Genomic DNA, 21,237 nt, shown 5'->3' with positions numbered 1-21,237 from the left:
GGTCATTGCCCCCCCCCCATTCATTGCTAATATTTTTTGGGGGGGCTTACACATGTAATGGTTTGAAGATCTAATACATGTATATGTATGCATAAACCATATAAGGGTCTTATTTTGTGTGCACTGTCAAGGACAAACAGATCCAATGGCTTCACAAATGGTGACTACATGTAGTAACCCCCCCCAAAAAAAATCATGGATCCACCCCTATAAAAAGTTCTTGTTTTATTTCATAAAGTACTTCGACAAATTTTTTTGGGGGGATGGGAAAAATTCTGAGGAGTTCCCAAAGATCTTTAGTTTTATTCTGCAGCTTTTATTTAATCATTATTTAATAAGAAAATATTAGCAACTCAATTTAAGCAATGCCTTTTATTCTTTATTTCATAGCATATACCAAACATTAGCATTTTAATTGATTTTAGATTTGGTGTTATAGTTTAACAGGTTTGGATAAAAAAAGCACATTTTTGTTAGTTTGAAAATACACCTTTAACTAATTCCTGATTCTTTAATACCTTATGTTTGTAACGACTGACCACATTACATATCAAGCGTAACAGACTAACAATTTACCATTTATATAACAATTTGTATGTTGGCAGTAACAGTGCAAAGCTATTGTTTGAATTCCTTAGTTTGATTTCTTAACGGTCAGCTACTTTCTTTTGTCATGTGGAGGTTCAATTTAATATTTCTTTACATCAATTTTATCCCACTAAGATCCAATTTGATTTTTTTTAATCGATTTTTGTTTTTAAATACTTTGTACGATAAATCTGTTGCTTTTATATGCTGGAGATACATGGTTTCTCACCCAAAACACCTTGAGCGACAAGCCTGCACACAGTCTCTAGCGTCTCTAGAATCTCATCGTGGATGTCATAAGAGGCTTAACTTGGGGGGGGGGTGGTTGCGGAAATAAATTCATGATCCCCTGAAGTTTGCACGAAGAATACAGTTGCATATACCACCAGGGCCACCCCCAGACTCATAGCTGGAGTTTTGTCTTGATTAAACCATGGTCTGGAGGTTGTGAAACTAAATGACCAAGCATGACCAAGTGCCCCTGTAAGCTTGACCCTACTACGCTGACACGCGGCTCCTCAATGTAAAACGGCTGAGTACATTTGCACTTCCATCTTCCATGGAGCGATTCAAAGGTCCAAAATGCGTACTGTGGCTGCTAATAAATGGCAGCATCTGAAGTCGGAATTTTTGGCAATTAACCATAGGGCTGGGTTATTCTTTCCACCAAACACAATTTGTCTTCCGCTTTGGGTTACCGGTTAATGCACCTAAACCATGGACGAAGGGTAAGGCGCCGTTGGCATTCAAATGCACTGCGCGATGTACGTTACACTAACGCATGCAGTAGTACCAACATGACCAACGACCACATTTGACGTGAACGTGTGTACATGTACTGTACGTGTAGCTCTGTGTGCGTGTAATGCAATGCTGCAACGTACATGCATGCAGAATGGATTAGGCCTACATGCAGGTCCTAGTATCACTGTTGTTCTGTCAGGGTGTAAGTTGACGTGCATATTGCCACGGTTAGCATAATGGCGGCCGGGCAAGAGAAGCATAGCCTGAAATCCGGTACAATGATTGCAGTAGAAGTTGAACAAGCGGTGAATAATGTGCTCATGGTTTGCTTTAGAAGTGGAGGAAAGGTATATCGCGGAGCGTTGATCGATACTCAAATTGGGTAAGGGTCATTTCGTCCTGCAAGGCCATGCTCTGACTCTTCAGGACCGAAGTCTGACATCAGCTTTACTTTAACTTCAGTTGAGTAGGGAGGAACCTGGCCTCCATGTTAGCAATCTTGAATAACTGAAAACGATGAAAATGTCAATTATTGTATTTACAACCCTCGATATGTATTGCTTTAATGTGCCAGGGGTCCCTTGAGTGAGTGTGACATCCGTTGTCACACGATTTAACTATTCAAACGACTTGCAGATGTGTGCCAAAGCCAATGTTTTTGAACATGGTAGTAATGCAAAGGGAGTTAGTGAGTCAGTGGGCAGTATGACTGGTGCTGCAGTTTTGAACAAATTATGTCTACTGACAAGACTGACTCAACGAGTCAACATGCTCATGTCTGATTATATGTATTGGGTGTTCTAGGTGATTTGGGTGCAATGGCACGAACCAGTCAACTGGGATCCGTATGATGAATATCCCATGTCTGGTGCCACAACAGTGAAGTACAATGTTTGATTCATGATTCTGGGAAATTATTTTTGAATCAGAAAGTAAAGTAAGATGAAGATTAGGATTGTCATATACACATATATATATATATGTTACTGGAAAGATCTTGGCATTTGTTTAAAAAGGGGTGCATTATTGTATGTACATGTAGGCTAGATTAATATGAAATTCCACTTTGGGAAGAGTTCCATACAGATATCACTTATCTTCCCTTGCAGTTGTTTATTACTTAGCCATCAGAAATTGATAACGTGTCCTCACATGCCAAATTTAACACTGACAATGTTGAATCAATTTCTTCAAAAACACCATTTTCAGACTAGTCTCACAGGGTTGTGTACAGGGTATCAAGTTATGTCAAAATATGGAACTCTTCCACTTTCACTTTTTGTACTCACTTCTTTTGTAGGTGACATTGACACTAAAGAGGCCAGGGTGTTGATTTTTAGATAAATTATGGGGTGAAACGAGGGCAACCATTTAGCCATTAATACACACACTGCACAGCACATCAAAACTAACTTAGGATCAACGAAACTGGTTTGGTAGACTTGCTGGCTATTTGGAAAGTCAATCTCTGATTTCTCCAAAGCTTCATTTTCTGTAAGAGCAAGCTTGCCACGTGCAACAGCTTGACAGTAGTGCAGTGCACTATGGATATGCATACTTGTACATGTGTCCTGGCGAGCTCCATGCCTAGGGGACAAATTCTTTTGTGAAAACAATAAGGACAAAGGCCTACATGTACATGTAGTTGTAGAGACAAACATTTTTGCCATGACAAATTTGCCCCACAAGAATTATCGTTCAAGACCTACATGTAGTACTGTGCAATCCCTCACCTATGGCGCAAGTACTGTATGTATTGGTAGAACCTACGGCGTATAGCATGTATAGTGAAGTTTTTCATTGTCGGGTAACTTGGGACTGAGTAAGGTGGATTTTCTGGATCCTCACAAAATAGATACATGTACATTTACTGATGAACAAGTATGAAACTATAGAACAAGTATGCTTGAGACAGTGTGGTGTGTGTCACTTTGGGAATGTACATGTTAATAAGTAAAATCTTAGAAAAAGGGTCTATATAATTAGGGAAATCTTATGGTACATGTACATTGTATGTAGCAACTGTTTGGTGGGTGTGTTAGAATCGCTTTTTTTAGAATAAAACAATGGGGTGTTAACTTCTTTTAAAAATGTGAAGTTGCTAATGTCTTTTCATTATGCCAGGAAACAAAAGCAGGTTATAATAAGGAAGAACCAGTACATGTACTCACACATAACAAATGACTCAAATGATGCTAATGCATGCAAGACTGTTTGGAAAAGATTAAAAGTTCATCATAGTGCAGAATAACTACCGTACATAATATTGGATGGCTTTGAAGGGAAGAGCTACATGTACATGAACGTCATTATAACAATATTGCACTAGTTGAAGATGAGTACAGTATCGTTATACTGACTACAATAATACTTACAAAAATCCTTTTCGTTCCCAGCGGGACATACATGTAAGGCATGAACGATCTCCCTTCAACTGTTTTGGACAGTGTGTTGTGCTTCATCCCATGTCAAACCCATCTGTGTAAGGTCTGCCATCAATGTACGCCGCCATGTTGTTTTTGGCTGGCCCTGCTTCCTCTTCCTAGATGGCGTCTATCGACAAAGTCAAGTGGGTCACAATCCACTGTACCTTGGGCATACGGGGTGTTACTGATGCATATAACCTCAGTCTCGGAGGCATTGATGTTCAAGCCTACCTGATTGGCGAGCTTGCTCAACCTGTAGCTTTTCTCCTGAAGATGGCTCATTTTCATGGAGAGGGCAGTAACGTCATCAGCAAAGTCGAGATCTTCAAGCAGGGAAAAGAGAGTCCACTGCTTCCTCTGGGTGTGTAAGCTGTTGTCCTGCGCATGATCCAGTTGATGGTGACTAGAAATAGGACAGTGAAACATTCTGGAAGGCTTGCCATGCATGATGACACAGCACTAGAACTAAAACAACTTCATCAGTGTAACCATCCTTGGAGGCACACCATATGACCGCATGATCTTCCATAAGCTGTTGCAGTGTATGCTGTTGAAGGCTTTTTGAAAGTCAATGAAATTGATGTACAATATATAAAGGGGTGTTCCACTCAATGCACTGCTCTGTGATGTTACAAAGAGCAAAAATCTGATCTGTGCATCCTTGTCCCTCTCTGAAACCTGCCTGTTCCTACCTCCGCATAATGGCAATAGTTACATCAATTCTGCCAAGAACCCTGCAGAAAACTTTAGTTGGAATTGAAAAGCAGTGTGATGCCTTGCCAGTTGTCATGTTGTCACAGTTCTGGAGGTTGCCTTTCTTGGGATCTTGACAATGAGATCTTTTTACCAGTCGTCCGGTATTACTGGCAGGTTTTTCTCCCAGATGTTCCTCAAGAGGTCTGTAAGCACCTTCGAAGAAATACTAAGATCAGCTTTCAGCATATCAGTATTGATGGAATCAATGCCGACAGTTTTTCTGCTCTTCATAACTTTGATGGCAAGCTTGACTTCAAATAGTTTGGGGACTGACATCAATATCATTGACATCATCAGCTAGTGGGGGATTGGCGGGATCATGTGGTTCAGGCTGGTTGAGTACCTCACAGAAGTGCTTTACCCATCTCGCCTCTTGTTTGTGTTCTGTTGTGAGATTGTTGTCATCCTTGTCCTGGATGGGCAGACTGGCTGGTACTCTTGCTGCAAAGCTGTTTTGTGATCTGAAAGTACAGTACTCATCTGACCTCTAGCAGCAGCACTCTCAGCTTCTCCCGCCAATGCTTAACAAAGGCCATCTTGTCTTTCCTGGCACTCTTTTTAACCTCCCTATCCTTAGTTTTGTAGGCTGTTTGAACCTCAAACACCTTGGAGTGACCTGCGCCACTTTCCATTGATCAAGATGTGATCAATCTGGTCAACTGTAGAACCATCAGGAAACTTCCAGGTGAGCTTATGGATGTTTTTGGGTGAAAAATAATACTGCTGGTGACACATTTGTTTTCCAAGCAAAAGTCGATCAGACACTCACCATTGTTGTTTATCATGCCTCAGCCATGTTTTCCCGTTGTTGGCATTATCAGCTCCAACCTTGGCATTCAGATCATCCATTATCAGTAGCAGGTCATGCTGAAGGACTTCAGAGACAACATCAGCTTCATTAGTTGGTGCATTGCAGTGATTTGTGTTGAAGCATGCTCTGATCAGCCTGTCACTTAACTGTTCCCATTCCAACAAAGTGTTGACCTTTTCCTTGGAAACTATAAGGGTCATGCCAAGTATGTGCTGAGTGTTATGGCCAGAGTGTAGAATGGGTGAGCTGTTGCTTGTCACTTGTCATACAGAGCGTATCCACTGAGATTTGCTTATCGCCAGCAGGTCCAATCTGTATACATCTTTTCATCTCACTAATGACGTGAACTGTTGTTTTTTTGTTCCGTACATGGTGCAGACATTCCAAACTCCCAGTGGGACACAGGTTTTGGGTCCAAGTAGGCTGTCTGTCTCCTAAAGGAGGCTTTCATCCGAAGTAGTCATGCTGCCAGCTTTCTGGCTCGAGTCCATTGTTAGGCCCGTGATTCTTTCATTCGTTGTTGTTTTCATATCAACACTTGTATATCTTTTGGTCAGGTGAGTCTCACGCCCAATCCCCAACCTGGAGGACCAGGTGCTGCTTTTTGTCTGGCCTCTACCCTGTGACATGGCCGACTTGGTTGGACCTACCAGTAGCTAATGCCCCCATTGGTATAGGTCATAGGGGTCTCTGAGATGCACAAGCCTTCTCACCACAACAATGTAGCAGCACAAGAGGAGGGACTGCAACAATGCCTGAATAAATCCCAGTCATCAGATTGGTGAATTGTTCATCATGTGACATGAATTAGATGTATTTCATGCCCTGTAGACTTATCTTCAAGCAAACTGGAATTCTCAATTCTGATTGGTGAATCCATGGCAACAAACAGTTTTAATATACATGTGTAACTGTGTTGCAGGGTTTATATCAAACCCTGTATAATGCACTGTTCTATTTTTACGCTAATATCGAAACACATAACTGAAAAATTACTTTAAATTCAAAGGTGGTGCATTTGCGTGCAGAGGCCCTATAACATCTTTACAGTGCTTCAAGTTTGCTTGAAGATAAATTTGTTATCACGCTCACACTTGCATTCGTGTGATAACTAATAGTGTCTGCACACCTTTTCTCTATTGCACTGTGTGTTCAAATGCCTGAATAGAACTCTAGTGATGGTGATAGACTGCAGCTCTTCACACAGAGCACTTGACACTAACAATAAAGGCAAAGGAGCCCCATTCCATCAAGCAGAATTTACAGATCAAGAAATTTCTGAACTTGTAATGTTGATACTGCTGATTCACAGGCACTAATTAATGTTCTCAAATGTTTAGAGGAATTTTTTCAGGGTAAATATGGAAGGTCTTTTGAAGCACTTTGTGGAACTACATTCATGTGAAACTTCTTATGTTTTTACACTGGATTGAAAGAGAAAATAATAGGTATGTTCTTGTGGTAAGTTACCAGTTGGATGACAAGGATTTATCATATACAACAAACACTCAGTCAACAGGAAAATAAATTGGCAACGGACAAAATGTTCTCCAGTGGAACTCAGTTTGCTCACCCCTGATACAAAAACCTTTAACCTGATGTACAATGTTTATCCATCATCTTCATGGTAATAATCTATGGTTTTTCTAAAATCATGCTCAGCTACATGTACACGTACGTTTGGTTCAGGTGGTGGTATGCATGAGCAAGCATGAGCGTTGTCTTCATTAATCGATTTCACAAATTGTATTGCTCACAGAACATGAACACTTTTTGCAGTGATTGCAATAATCTTGCAGTTTCAACAGTTATTTGTCATGTGTGTGTCAGATACTTGACTTAATTGCAAGATTTTCAGAATCTTTTGTTTGGCTGTTTGGCTTGGCTGTCAAGGTCAGCCACTTCACACCAGATGACATGGAAACATAGAAATACCCTGTGTCCTAATGCGGAGGACATTTCAACACATCTTAGTGAATACCTAATGCAGTACCAGTGACATACAACTTCAATTACAAGGAGACTTACCCATATCGGCCATTACCGGGCATTGTAGCAAATTTGCTCTGCAACTCTTCCAGAGTCACTTTAAAATGTGACTATGTAGCAGGAAATTTCATACAAATCATGATCAAATGACTGCCAATCGCTAAGTCCAATTCTGTGAAGGAGTGCGGTTATGGTATCTTGTAATTTTCAAAAGTCAGCATTTTCATCTGAAAATAATACTGTCCTGGTACCAGTTCCTTGTGGCATTATACGTGTACATGTATCACTGCCAATGGCTAAGTGGTTAATGAAAGCACAGCTTTGGGAGAGTCCCTCACATTGCTCTCATGAATGCCAATTACAAATTTTATGTTTTCATGCATGTACAAGGACTGTTGCAAACTTGATGTAATGGGGTCTGCGGGAGGCTTTATCAGCATTGAGCAGATATAGAGCCTGAAAATAAAAGGTCATGCAGCAAGCTTCTGGAACCCTCCTATGGTCCTCCCATGGGGATTTTACATTTGGCCGGCCTATCACGTTCGATAACTTTGGAAGAATAATTCCTAACAGAAACCACCCCATGAAACACTCATGTTGGAATTTTACCCTTGTCTTCCTCAACAACTAATAGTTAGGAAAAGTCACATGGAGATAGGTAAAAAAAAAATTTGTTAACGATGTTTCACTTCCGGCGATATAGTACCTAGGTCTCCATGTTCATGCACTTTTGTTTTCACTGCCAGTGCTTACATGAAAACGAAATTGTGCAACATTGCAAAGATTTACCTACTTGCAATCAGTGGGTTCCAGACTCCATTGAGTTGACATCACGCAGTTGTCAGCAAAGGTTAGATAAAAGATTAGAATCTTTTGTAATTGAAGTAAAATGTTGCTTTAAGTTTATTACTCATAAATATTAAAGACTAAACTAAGAATAATTATTAGATCTGTTTTTTATTTCGGCTTTTACCAACGGACTACCATAAACTTTCAAACTGTAAATGTTCATCTGCATACGAGACTGCTTCATTGCACTGTTCTTCATGTATTTTAGATTTTCGAAAGCAAGGGGTCAATTTTTGGCATAATATTTCTCTCAGGTGATTTTTCAGTTTCTATAAATTGATATACGAGCAAAATTTTCCAAAGCCCCCTTTCTGAGTTGGATTTTTTAAGAAGTAACTGAACGAAAAATTATTACAAATTCTAAAATCTTTGCACGTTGTTTTTCCTATCCAAGGGTTCCGGAAGCGCGCCATCAGGGGTGAACTTTCAGGCTCTATTGTGATGCGACCGTCAATGTTTCTTGTTATGGACAGGCAAATCTTAAGTCCTTTTATTGGGGGGGGAAGGGGGAATACATGCCTTGAATATTAGGCATATCTGCAGACTAGCATGCAGCTCCTCTTTTTACTTGTACATGCCAGCCTTCGAAGACACAGCTGACTCAAGGACTCACAGCATTTTTTTCTCAGCATCCACCATGAGTTGAAGTCCAGTCTCATCAGCATAGAAGACACATGGTGGTGAGAAGTTTTTAAACGGGCTTGTGAACATGCACAAAGCATACTTGTACGTACATGAAGACCATACATTCAAACATAAATGGAGCCTGAAAGAGAACCCCTGATAGTGTGCTTCTGGAACCCTTGAATAAGAAAAATAACATACAAAATGTTAGAATTTATATTTTCCTTTTTGTGTTCTTTTGTTTAAAAAAGACCCCTTTCATTATTTTGCATTGAAAAAGACTTGTAAATTATTTTAGCAAATGTACAGTGTAGTATATTTATAAAAATTGCCTTACTACGTGTAGAAAGAGAAATATGCCAAAAACTGACCTGTCGCATTGGAAAATCTGAAATTCATGACTTTTTAAACTCAGTTTATTCATACACAAGTACAACTTTTGTGTGTTGATCAAGGAGACCAGAAAAAATGCATCACGCTGAAGTTGCTTTGCTTTTTTCAAAAAATTAGAAATTCTTCAAAAGTTACAGAACGTGATACGGTGGCCCATTTGATGCAAAATCCCCATTGGCAGGCTACACGAGGGTTCCAGATGTTTGTATTGGTTGCTTGTATTTCGCGTGTTTTGTGTTAAATGTGCAAACCCTACAGTGCATGTGTGCACACAGTGAGTTCCTACCAAAGGATTGTCATTACTACATGAAAACACATACATGTAATGTTGTCTTCCTAGGAGCAGATACTGGCTGACAGTTGAATGTGTAGTGTAACCTTCCTTAATATGTACACGTACCGGTATCTCCTGGTACCACCAACACAGAACTCATTTAGACTTTTCTACATCTTCTGTCCACCAAACAGTGTTGTGGTCATGCTGCCCTTGTGCAGTGAAAACAAGGCTTGTTCATTCATTCGTGTATCCGATGACATCCTGCCATCTCCTCACCTCGTTCAGTGCTGCATCATGAGCCTTCTGCAGGTCCTCTTCACTGCATCCATCTCCTCCACATATGAGCAGGTGGGCCGTTATCTGAACCTCACCACAGTCACGCCTGTTGTACTCTGAGAAACCCCATTTAAGAATTGAGGCCCTACAGTATCCTTCACTAGTGCGAAGGTGGTTGAGGGATTTCCAGATGATAGATGGTTGGTGGTGTCCTATTGCCATTTGCTTCATTGATCTTCTGGCTGGAGGAGATGGCTCAAGTTCCATAAAACTATGTCTGCATTTAAGCTGCTTTTGTACTCAACTGATGGTTGTGTAATGAATGTCAACTTCAGCTTTGTAGCGTTTCAACGGTAGTTACTCTTTCATGTCTTTGGGATGGGTCACAGTGCCGGACAGATTGTACAGATATTTAATTCTGGTTGGTTTTGGGCATCCTGTGATTATCTGCAAGTTGCATTCAGTGCAGTATTCACCTTCGGCGAATGGTATTAGTGGTTCCACACTGGACTGGCATGTTCTGCCACTGAGAAGCATAGTGCGAGTGTTACTGTTCAGATTGTGGTTGGGTCATTTCCAAAGTAGATATCTTTAAGCTTAACAATGATGTTGTTCCTAGTGTTGACCTTTGCTTTGGTTTTCTCAGCATGCCTATGGAAGCACAGTGTGTAGTCAAGAAGCACACCAAGATACCTTGGTGCTTCACAGTGCTTTAGAAGGACTCCACTTCATCGAACTTGTAGTCACTTGTTCGCATCATGGTTCCAAAGATTGAAAACTGCTGTCTGCATTTTGGCTGGGTTTGGGCACAGGGAGTTCTCTTTGTATGTATTAGCTTGTCCAGTTCTGTAGGGCAGATTCAAGAACAGTCTCAATTTCACCCAATTTTGTTAATAGTGTAGCAATTCATAAGTCATCTGCAATACTGCATACACAAATGACCTGGTTCTAGGTGTGATTGGCTGGTCATTGGTGTAGATGTTGAACAATGTGGGGACGAGGACACTGCCTTGAGGTAAACCGTTCTGGGTCCTCCATATACTGTTCTAGCCATGCAGGCTGACAAAGAAGTGGCAATTCTTCATCACTGTCAAAACAAGGCTGATCACAGATAATGATGAATTGTTTCATGCAAACTTGTACTGAAACAATTTTTGTGTTAAAGACACAAGTAAGGAAACATATACATGTAAATAGTCCATATGTACAGTACCAACTCTTCCAAAGCAAATTTGGCTGCTAGCTTAAATTTTCAACTGATGTGTCTGTGGGGACAGAATTGGGGAGTGAATACTGAAGAGAAAGAGGTCAGATCAGAAAATTCAACAAGAGGCTGGGTACCAGCATACTGAGCTCTTCAGACCTACCAGTACAGGGCATGTACATGTATGCATCTTATTTCTTTCTTTTAAAACTTTAAAAACTCAATGAAGTGAAGGTGTAAATCATAACCTACAGGTGGTCATCATCTATGCTGTTAATTACATGTACCTTAGAAATAACTGAGATTTAGTTTCTATACAATGCAGAATGTAAAAAGGTTAAGTTTGTGATGCGCTTGGAAGCACAACACTGACTGTGCATCGTTGGCAGAAACTGGGTGTCATTTGTGTGTTTTTCTTTCTTTACAATATGTTAGATTAGTTTAACAGGTTGAAAGCAGTCCGGCCAAGTGATTTTGTTAAGTTATTCAAGACTCCAGTCAAATTAGTGACTTGAATCATAATGATGATGAGATTTTGTTATTTTTGTAGTAGTTTGTTCTAAGATCAGTGTCTGTATTATTAAAGTCTTTTCATAACCTGTAGTCAAGGTAAAGCTGTAGGAATAAAAAGACTTGGAGCAATACGACCCAGAAAGTCCTTACTGCATGTGCATTTAGGTCACTTGTGGGGTCTGGTTTTCTCATCTCTTTTGATTTAGTTTGGAACCATTGTCATATCAGAGTCATTGCAGCCTCAGCCATGTCTGATACTGTATGTAGAGGTAGATAGATTGTACCGTATTTGTGCTTGTATCCAGGCTACACAGTGTTCCATTAGTGATCTAATTTCAGTAGCCCCCTCAGCCCCAGTGTACTGTACATAACCAATCAGAATCAGTTGTGAAAACATATACATCTAGCATGCCATGGCCTATGATGTTCAACTGAGACTCGGTAACCAAGACTGAGATGATGAAATCATCTGTTTACAAACCCAACTGAGAGGGCACATAAAGATGATCCATGATCATCAGAGACACATGCTGCACACTTTTTGAATTAATGTGATAGACAGTGATATGTACGTGTAGCTATGTGTTGTAAAATATATTTTAAATGATCTCAAACGTGCACATGGATGTGTGTGGATCTGTGGGTTGTCCTTCAAACAGGAAAACAATAATTGTTGGTTGTGATAAGAGCCCCTAGTGTCTTTAATCAAATGCATGTACCCACATGTACATGTACGTGGAGACATGTATGTAGAGTGTACTTAAATGAGTGCCAGGCATTGCTGAAAAACCACAAAATCCTTTACATTTCTGTGAACATGGCATTGCTCTTGTAAGTTTTGTTTTGTGTGAGTGAGTGTGTGCACATGGCTCATTCAAACACCGAGATCTTGACCATTGGCGCAGTTCACAGACAACCTACCATGTGTACGGCTCAAAGAAATCGGTCATTAGTTGTCTTGTATATGTACATGTATACAGGCGCTGGGTAAAGGGGAACTTTTGTTCTTGCACAAGTTGCTGGACTTCAGTTTACCGACACAGCTGATATTACGGTACATCCACTTAAACACTTATTATGGAGCGTCAAAAGTGGACAACTTCATTTTCTCATTTTCTGCTATTAGATTTTCAGGATTTTGGCCTTCGCCTTTAGCATTTTCAAAAAACACGATTTCCCGCTAGGAGAAATTTGGATTTTACTTTAACAATTCTTTGTGGGGCATCAAAAGTGGACAACTAAAATCTTCAAATTCCCACTGGCAAACTTACTGTCATGCTCCAAAAGTGGACAACCCCATGTCTCATTTTTTGCTAGTAGATTTTCGGGTTTTTTGAAGTTGCACCACCCCTTTTCGTAAAACCCAATTTTCTGCTAGCAGAAATTTAGATTTTACTTTGCCGATGGCAGGGTGGTCTAAAAGTGGACAAGTTGACAACTGAAACGACCACTGTGCTCCCTCTGCTCAGAGTGGAACGGTCTTGGGAAGATGGGAAGCCAGTAATAATGGTAGAGGGTCAATGGTCTGCATCTGACGCGTTGACAGATGGCTTCACAGCTCTCGAAAAAAATATGGGTGATTCCTATTAAAAAACTTACAAATAGGAAAGGGGCCATCCAAAGCCTGACACTAGTCCTTTATGGTACCGCAAACTTCTAACTTCCCAGCACACAGTGTAATTTGAATGACGGTGGTAGCTTGCCGTCGGGAATTTCCATTTTAAATAAATGAGCGCATGGTGATATGTCCCTAACGATGTTATAGCTAGAATAAACCATAATGTCCATTCCAGTAGAATAATTGAATTTGTTGTGGAACGAAAACAGGTTGTAATCGAAAAAGCCATCTCAAGAGAAGAAGCTAGGTTCTGTTTAATCAAGTGAATCAAGAGTTTTTAAAATTTGAATTTGCTGAAATATTTTTGACATCCCACAAAATAATTCCAAAACACGTATTCAGCCAGTTATTCCAGTAACAAAAAAGGATAGCCATGAAAAAAATAAATCTTTCAGCCAATACACCATTTGGTCACTGATAGGACATCAAAGATGTAATTTAATACTTATCATTCAAATCTTTGTTCAAGTCATCAATACATGTGGGCAGTTAAAGTGGAGGACTGGGTCGTTCATATGAAAACAAATGATTCAAAGTGACAATGTGAAAGGATATTAAAGCAATGAAAACACAAAGTTTCAGGTGACGTCCCAGAGCAGTCATCAGATATAAGTGCTGTGAAATGCATGGACAGTGGATTGAATAACAAATCTTAGGATATCTGAATATCAAAAAGTTGGTTGTTCACTTTTGCTACTTCGAGTAACTTCCACCATAATTTGTGTCAGTCCTGGACAACCTATGTTCAATAATTTCCTGTAGAATAATTTCCTTTAGAATAATACTCCCCTCTGATAAATCCCGTAAAATTCACATGACGTGAAAAAGGTCTGATCTTTTTCACAAAATCGGCTAAATGGAAATACAAGTAGCATGAAAAAGGCCGATCACATGTAGCAGGGAAATGATGCCTGATGCCCGTCAACAGACGGCTCTGCATGTTTGCAATACTACCACATGTACATGTACATAGGACCGTCACTCTGGCAGCCTCGCAACTTTCGTCAAACTTAGTTTTTTCAGGGTCGAGCGATGCCAATCTTCCCAAGACCGTTCCATTTCAACGTAGGGAGGAAAGTGTCCTTCCAGAATGTCCAGTTTTTAACTTGCCCACTTTTGGACCACCCCACCATCGGCAAAGTAAAATCCAAATTTCTGCTAGCAAAAAAATGGGTTTTCTGAAAAGGGATGGTGCAACTTCAAAAAACCCGAACATCTACTGGCAGAAAATGAGAAAACGGGGTTTCTTCTTTGGGAGCATCAAATTAATTTTGCTTGTGAAAATTTGAAGTTTTTAGTAGTCCACTTCTTTAAGTAAATGCCCAATTTTTACTAGCAGAAAAGTGAGTTTTTGAGATAGCTATACGCAAATTTTCCAAACCCAAAAATCTACTAGCAAAAAATGAGAAATGGGGTTGTCCACTTTTGAACCATGACAGTAAGTTTGCCAGTGGGAATTTGAAGTTTTTAGTTGTCCACTTTTGACGTGCCATGAAGAGTTGTTAAAGTAAAATCCAAATTTCTCCTAGCAGAAAATTGCTTTTTTGAAAATGCTGTAGGTAAAGTCCAAAATTCTGAAAATCTACTGACAGAAAATGAGAAAATGGGGTTGTCCACTTTTGACGCTCCATAACTTATCCTACCTGATCTTTCAAAATATCTCTGGAGCTTTTGAAGATTTTGAATGATTTTGGAAGGTAGAGTCAAGCTACCTTCACTTGGGGCTCTCTGCTCCACTCCTTTGAGAATGAAGATTGTGCTTGGGGTTTCTTGCAAAGTGGAAGAATTATAAGAATTTAGGAAGGTTATCCAAGTGAAGTCTTGGGAATTAAGGTTAATGCAATTAACCACTTCATGCCGGGCATTTTTCAATGTTGATTATGCTGGGCTGGCATAATTATCACTTTTTCTGTTTCCAAAATTCTTCAGAACTTCATCATTTCATTTAACGGACGTTTATAGCCGCGCGAATTAATCTTTAGGCTCTACTCTAAGTTGACAGGTGACCTTCATTGACACCTGAGTATTTCAGCCAGGCCTGCAGCCTTGTAAAAAGAGCCTAGATTGTGCGGTGTTATGTAACTTTCTTTTGTTCACGAACTTGGCTCAGTGCACTACTGACCTCTTTTCAATAGGGGCCAGATTAGCGTGTAGCGGTGCCGTGTGGCTCATTGCTGCGGTGGTGGAGCGCTTTCCTCCCCGGTGGTAATCCGCTTGCTCTAAATGCTCCAAACCCTGGTATACAGTTTCAAAACAAGGCTTGATTATCACCACTTTTGAGAGTGAAAATGTTGATAATGCCCAGCAGCCTAGTCTTTTGTTCGGAGTACGGTCTTTTGTTACAGGGCCCTGTTTCCTTTGTCCGAGTTAGGAGACCCCGGCCACGCATATAAAGCATTTGTCTCTGATTCCGGAGTCCCCGGCAGGAAGTGGTTAAATGCTGAATGTTGAGTGGTTATATTTTTAATATTTTATATTCTTTTTCCTTCACAGAAGATTTCCTCTTGGCATCAGTAGTCCTGTTTCACTCTGTGATCGTTTGAAGAATAACTTTGATGAATTATCTCATTCTGAAAGTGCTGCAACGGTAGTCGTGATGCCACAGGAAAATGGCTCTGGTGAGGGGGCTGCCAAGGTAGAACATTCGGCTTTAAGTTATAGACAGTCCTACTTTCAAGATATGCCACTCCCTTACCCAAGACCTCTGCTTATGAACAAACCAACAAGCTTCAAAGAAAAGAAGATGTCTAATACCAATGTACGAACCCGACCTATCCGCCTGAGACCAAGACGTCCACTTTGCAGTAAATGCCGATCTCAGTGTAGCAATAATGTTGCTGCATCTGCTTCACATACCTCAGGGAAAAAGAGTGACAAGCTTTCATTGATCAGGAAACATAAAAAGGATGATGCCTCTACCAAATGTGTGGCAAACAAAAAAAACAAAACTACCACTGTAGATGTGCCGGAGGTACGTAAGACAAGCCCAGTGATAAAGATATCATATGCAAGTCCACAGGGTAAAGGGCATGTGGTACGAATACCAGCTAAAACACATTCAGCTAGCTACAGAAACAGTACTGAATCTAACCACACTAATAAACTGAAACAGACTGAAAAACTGAAATCACAGAAAATACTGAAAAAGGCTAGAACTCCACCAAAGAATAAGTCAACCAAACCAGTGCTGAATGGCTTTATTCATGGCAGTGACTCCAAATCATACCATGAGCAGCATAGACGAATTCGCATCATTAAATCAGAGGGTACCTACTACAGTACAGCAACTAATCATTGTGAAGATTCCAAGAGTGACACCAGGAGTCAGTTGAAAGATCAGTCTGAAAGCTTAACATCATCAGCAACTGTGGCAGCAAGCAGTTTGTACTGCATTTCAAAGACAACTTCGAAGGAGCATAGGGAACCCAATGTGAAAAGTAGTAACATCCAAGAAAGTAATATGCTTGGCAAAGGCAATGCACTTGAATGGAATACATCAAGGGAATACTCCAGCTACAATCAAGAGAAAAGTGGTTCAGATCACATGGATGTTAGTTCCAGTGTTGAGGGCAATATGGATGTGTGTTTGGAATCAGAGGAAAGCAACATGATCTCTCTACCTGGAAAGGATCGTGTACCATCCTTGAAAGTGCAGGTACACAAGAAAAATGTTACCAAAAGTCGTTTACAAGATGGCCGTGAAATGTGTATTGGTGACATAGTATGGGGCAAGATAACTGGATTTCCATGGTGGCCAGGTCGTATTGTTGAGATAGTTGTAAGTAGACATGAAGATGGTACTTTGCTTAGTCAGTTGGCACAGATCACGTGGTTTGCTTCAACAACAATCTCACATATGCCATTGACTGAGTTATACCCATTTCTTCCTTACTTTGCTGAGCGCTATAATCGTAAGAAGAAGGGGATTTACAGAGATGCTGTAAGACAAGCCACTGAGGCAGCAACTACTCTTTCGGCAGAGGTTCGTGCACTTAATACAATGTTCGAAACCTCAACATTACAACCATAAATATGAACACTTGAAAATTTAAGATCCTTCTCAAAGAAAGGACATGAAATCATGGCCCTCACTTTGCCTTGTGACAGAAAAGTTGTACTTGGGGCTTTTTAAAACTTAGCAGGCAGGGGTTTCTGATGTACTTTTTAACTTGCATTTTGCCATCACTGCCAAACTCAAGAAATTGGTATGCTTTCCAGTGATCATTGTAAAATAGTTCCATTGTTCTTTTAAGGCTGTGTTTTGTTCGTTGTAATTTTGTAGTTACCAGTAATTTACATCATGTAAGGGGGGAATTGGTTTCATATTAACAGCAATTGCTTTACATCAAAACAGTTTGCAAGAATGTCTGTCTCTGACCTCTAGTTTTTGTGTAGGACTTGATTTATAAAAATGCAAGAGAACAAACATGAAACCAAGCTGAGAGTAACAGGCTGTAGATAATGTATCAAACTAGGACCTTGTGCCTGTTGATAAATGCCTGTTGCAAAGCCCTGTTTATTTACTGGTACTTGCTGTTGGAAAAGTACACATGCATGTCCAGAGACCCACATGTAATTCCTACAATGCTGGCCCACGGCTGTGTGAATGACATGTACTTTCCCTTTTTCTATAATCGCTTCTCCACTACCCATGAATTAGGGGAGAACACTTAACTTTCAGAGGAGTTTTTTTCAGTTGGCTGATTATATAGCTTGCAGCAGTACAAACTCTTGGGATATTATTTGCTGCACTTAAATTGTAACCTTCCTCTTCATATTTATCCAATCCAATTGATTTTGATAAATTCAGGACAGTTTAGTTCAGCCGCTGTAACTATTTGTCAGTGTATCAATGATACGCCATGCTGTGGAGATGCCATCGGGTAATTGCACATTGCTGTTGAGAGGATGGTTCTTTACACTACCTACTGTAAAATGGTGGTGTGTGTTAATTTAATTTCATTTATGTGTACACGATTTGAATACAAGATGGCTGATTATACTGTTGGAGTCTTCATGTTACATGCAGGTGTGTATCATGTGAATACTGCCTTGTGCCATGTTACTAAACACAGTGTGTTGGTATACATTACAGTCAAGGAAGGGTGTACATATATTGGAGGTGTACAGGCACTGTAAGTGGGCATGGATGAGGGGATTATAATGAAACTTTACACCCACTGAATGGGGAAAATTTGGAAGGAGTGGTATTAGAGATTTTCTAATACATGGGGGTTCTATTGAATATGCATTGTGTGTTAATTATTGTCCATACAGGCATATTCATGTTATGCAAGATGTGCATTTTGGCTTGCATTCTGAAATTTTTGAATGGGAATTTTATGCAAAACTTCCATTTTCATAAGCATTCTTGGCCTCTTTCATGTTGTCTTTTCTGTCTCCTCAATGTTGGGCAGCGCCCTCGCAGAACCAACTCAGTCAAGAATGCACATGGTGTGTCGCACATGCCAGAATTCCAATCATGTTCAGACAGTTTCCTTACTCTTGCATACCTAGCTAAGATTAAATTTATATGAAACAGCATAGTGCACTTGAAGTTTATATTAATAATTCTTGTACGAGTACATGTTCATCATCTTAATGGTAAACACAGATTGGTGTGCATTATGTGTAACATAACAAATTGGTTGATGGTTTGTCATTTGTGACCCATGAAAGGGGAACAGAAAAATAGGAAAGTTGATTGCATAGTGTTTGATCATGCCTACCTCCTTGTCTGTAATATCCACCTTCAATAGACCTAAAACATTCAGTGTAATGATGTCAAAGTTTGTTTACGGTTGCGCTTCCCTATGGGGACTCGATGGAACACATCACACCTCACTACCATGAGGCCTGTTTATTTCACACGGAGCTGGTTTGAGAGTTTTTTGTATCAGTACACACATAGATAAATACTGGACTGAATCTGTTAGCAAAAGCTTCTCCTGAACTCAAGTCGAATTTGATTTCAGCTTGTGTCTTGAAATATGTCTCCTAAAGGGGGATTCCCTCTGCATGAACAAGGTTGTAAAGTGTACTAAAATTGCTTACAAATTACCTGAACAATACCTCAGAAACTTGCTCTTGAACTTATTATTTATGCGACAGCAATATGAACAAGAACAATGATTAAGGTCAAGGTCATTGTTCCTCAGAGAGTAATCAGTGACAGGTTTAGAAGCTATTATTATTGTGGCACCGTGCTTTTGTACAGGAGGTACATTTACAATCCCACTTAATGACGCCTTTAGCCTGAAGGTGCAATGCTAATTTTTGCCAAAATACAGGTACATGTAAGTCTGAAGTTTAAGAACACATGCATGAGAATGGTGCCACCAGTGCAGTGCCATTGCAGTCATGCATCTCCTGGAATTAATTATCTACAATATAAGGCCAAAACAAACGCTTGCATTTTAAGTAAAGATAGTCATGGAAATATTTCCTCCTTATGTTTTGTTTACCATGATGTAGCAGCTTACAATTCAGCCTTTTTCAAGCCTTGTTAGCATCTGTTCAAGGTAGCTTAGTGGCCCATTCTTTGTTTATACAGTGGATTATTTGTGGAATAGTGAGACTTCTGTTGACTGAAGTCCTGAACTCTAAGGTTGTTTCTCAACTGCCAGTCAGTTTAATGTCTTGTAAATACATGTAACAGTCAAATATTATTCTATACACTTGTTTATGTTCAAGTATTTGAGTACTTTGTTTCCCCTTTGTAAGCCGTGACTTTTTTACATAACAAGTTGTACTTTGTACATTGTACGAAATGGGGATCATCCCTGTGCAATTGACTCATTTACACAGAGAACGTACATGTAATTCTACATCCCATAAAAAACATCCATTATATATCTAGAATTTCATGGTTAATCTCCGATGGAATTTTGAGAGCAGTAATGTGTAAATTAAAGTAGCAGTTGCATGTGGATCTGTACATCTTATGTGAAATCATGGAGCACTGGAATGAATATATGAAGAAGTTAGCATGGTTACACTGCACAAACCAGCAATGGGCCACTTTGTTGGTGTTTGTTACAGTTGTACTGTTCAGTGTTATAAACAAATAACCTCCTGTCACCTTCAGGCATAGAAAGTACAACTCAAATAGACGGCCAGCATGTGACAAAAGTAATTAAAATTGTAACAGTATTTACATACATGTATATTCAATGTATGAAGACATCACGTGTTCAAATCCATGGTTACTCTGTTGCTGGATGATTTTTTTAAATTCAGAATACATGTATGTCAGTGGTGCAGCTTTTTGTAACTCTTACATTAAATATGCTTTATATGTGCTTGAAGTATCCAAGGCCTTTGTAGAATTGTGATGGCATTCATGGAATGCCTTATGGGTTGATAGCCATGCCCAAACCTACAATTTGCAGTGGAGAGTGGCCACCTCATGCACTAACAACAAAATGTAAGTTCTTGTTCAAATGCATGTACATGTACTATGCAATTTGGTATTAAGCTCTGTTATCATGCATTTTGTCTGAAGGTTTTTTCAAAAACTGGATGCCTGATAACCCTCAGGCAGCCCATAAAGATAGGACTTGCTCTATGGGCATGATGAGCAGGCAAACAAAACCTTTCATTGACATGAGATATCGGCATAGTCTGTACAGGCCTGCACGTGTTTCTGTTCTCTGTATACATGAACATGTATACCATGGACCTCCGGATATTTTCCCAGACATTGACCGATACATTCGAAAAGTTCAAACACATGTATATGTCTGTTATGTCTTAATGTTTTATGTAATTGTAGGAATTCTGTATGTTCACCTTTGAACAGAAATAAATATTTTCAGTTTCAAAGAAAATGATTTAGTTTTCTGTTCTGAGGAAATAATTATTACTGTAGTGTGCATCTTTACTATAGTCTTTATAAAATGCTGTCAGTCATGTCTTGTGACAACATGTATATTGTATGCCCATCAGCTTGGCTGAAATTTACCAGTGCACTGCTGTGTGAGACATACTAAAATGTAAATGCTTTTTGGGGACAGTTTATCACTGGGCATCTGTTTTCCTTTGTTTTGATCGAGCCATCCCATAAGGTAGATGGAGATTTGCATTAAGGGCTGAACAGAATGCATCCACTGTTGTAATTGTTTAGTCTCTGGGGTACTGTTTCCCAATGTTTCTCTGCTTTCAGTTCAA

General features: G+C 39.7%; 1 protein-coding gene across 5 annotated transcripts; it reads left to right on the top strand.

Annotated features, from left to right (window-relative positions):
• The first annotated feature begins 50 nt into the window (after positions 1–50).
• On the top strand, positions 51–20,900 carry LOC110976490 (PWWP domain-containing protein 2A-like). Of its 5 annotated transcripts, XM_087144845.1 has the most exons (3): positions 1,354–1,714; positions 9,649–9,805; positions 15,562–15,721. In XM_087144845.1, the coding sequence occupies exons 1-3, from the start codon at positions 1,569–1,571 to the stop codon at positions 15,583–15,585; spliced, it is 327 nt and encodes a 108-aa protein (XP_087000971.1). In that variant the 5' UTR covers positions 1,354–1,568; the 3' UTR covers positions 15,586–15,721. The 5 variants fall into 5 exon arrangements, with proteins under 5 accessions (XP_022085493.1, XP_087000971.1, XP_022085492.1 ...); XM_022229801.2 differs by lacking the exons at positions 1,354–1,714; positions 9,649–9,805 and adding an exon at positions 51–1,316 and having other exon boundaries at positions 15,562–20,900; XM_022229800.2 differs by lacking the exon at positions 9,649–9,805 and having other exon boundaries at positions 1,376–1,714; positions 15,562–20,900.
• The last annotated feature ends 337 nt before the right edge of the window (positions 20,901–21,237 follow it).

The sequence above is a fragment of the Acanthaster planci genome, linkage group LG13 (assembly GCF_054643075.1).
Source record: "Acanthaster planci isolate LZ-2023a linkage group LG13, COTS_SCS, whole genome shotgun sequence".
Classification (NCBI taxonomy): Eukaryota; Metazoa; Echinodermata; class Asteroidea; order Valvatida; family Acanthasteridae; genus Acanthaster; species Acanthaster planci.
The sequence above is the reverse complement of the archived record's forward strand: the minus strand, read 5'-3'. Positions and strand labels throughout refer to the sequence as shown.

What these genes read in the sequence shown, in the direction of transcription:
- LOC110976490 (XM_022229800.2), top strand. Translation starts at nt 1,569, where the DNA reads ATGGCGGCCGGGCAAGAGAAGCATAGCCTGAAATCCGGTACAATGATT. An exon ending in TTGATCGATACTCAAATTGG is followed by an intron (nt 1,715 to 15,561) that starts GTAAGGGTCATT and finishes TTTCCTTCACAG; the next exon opens with AAGATTTCCTCTTGGCATCA.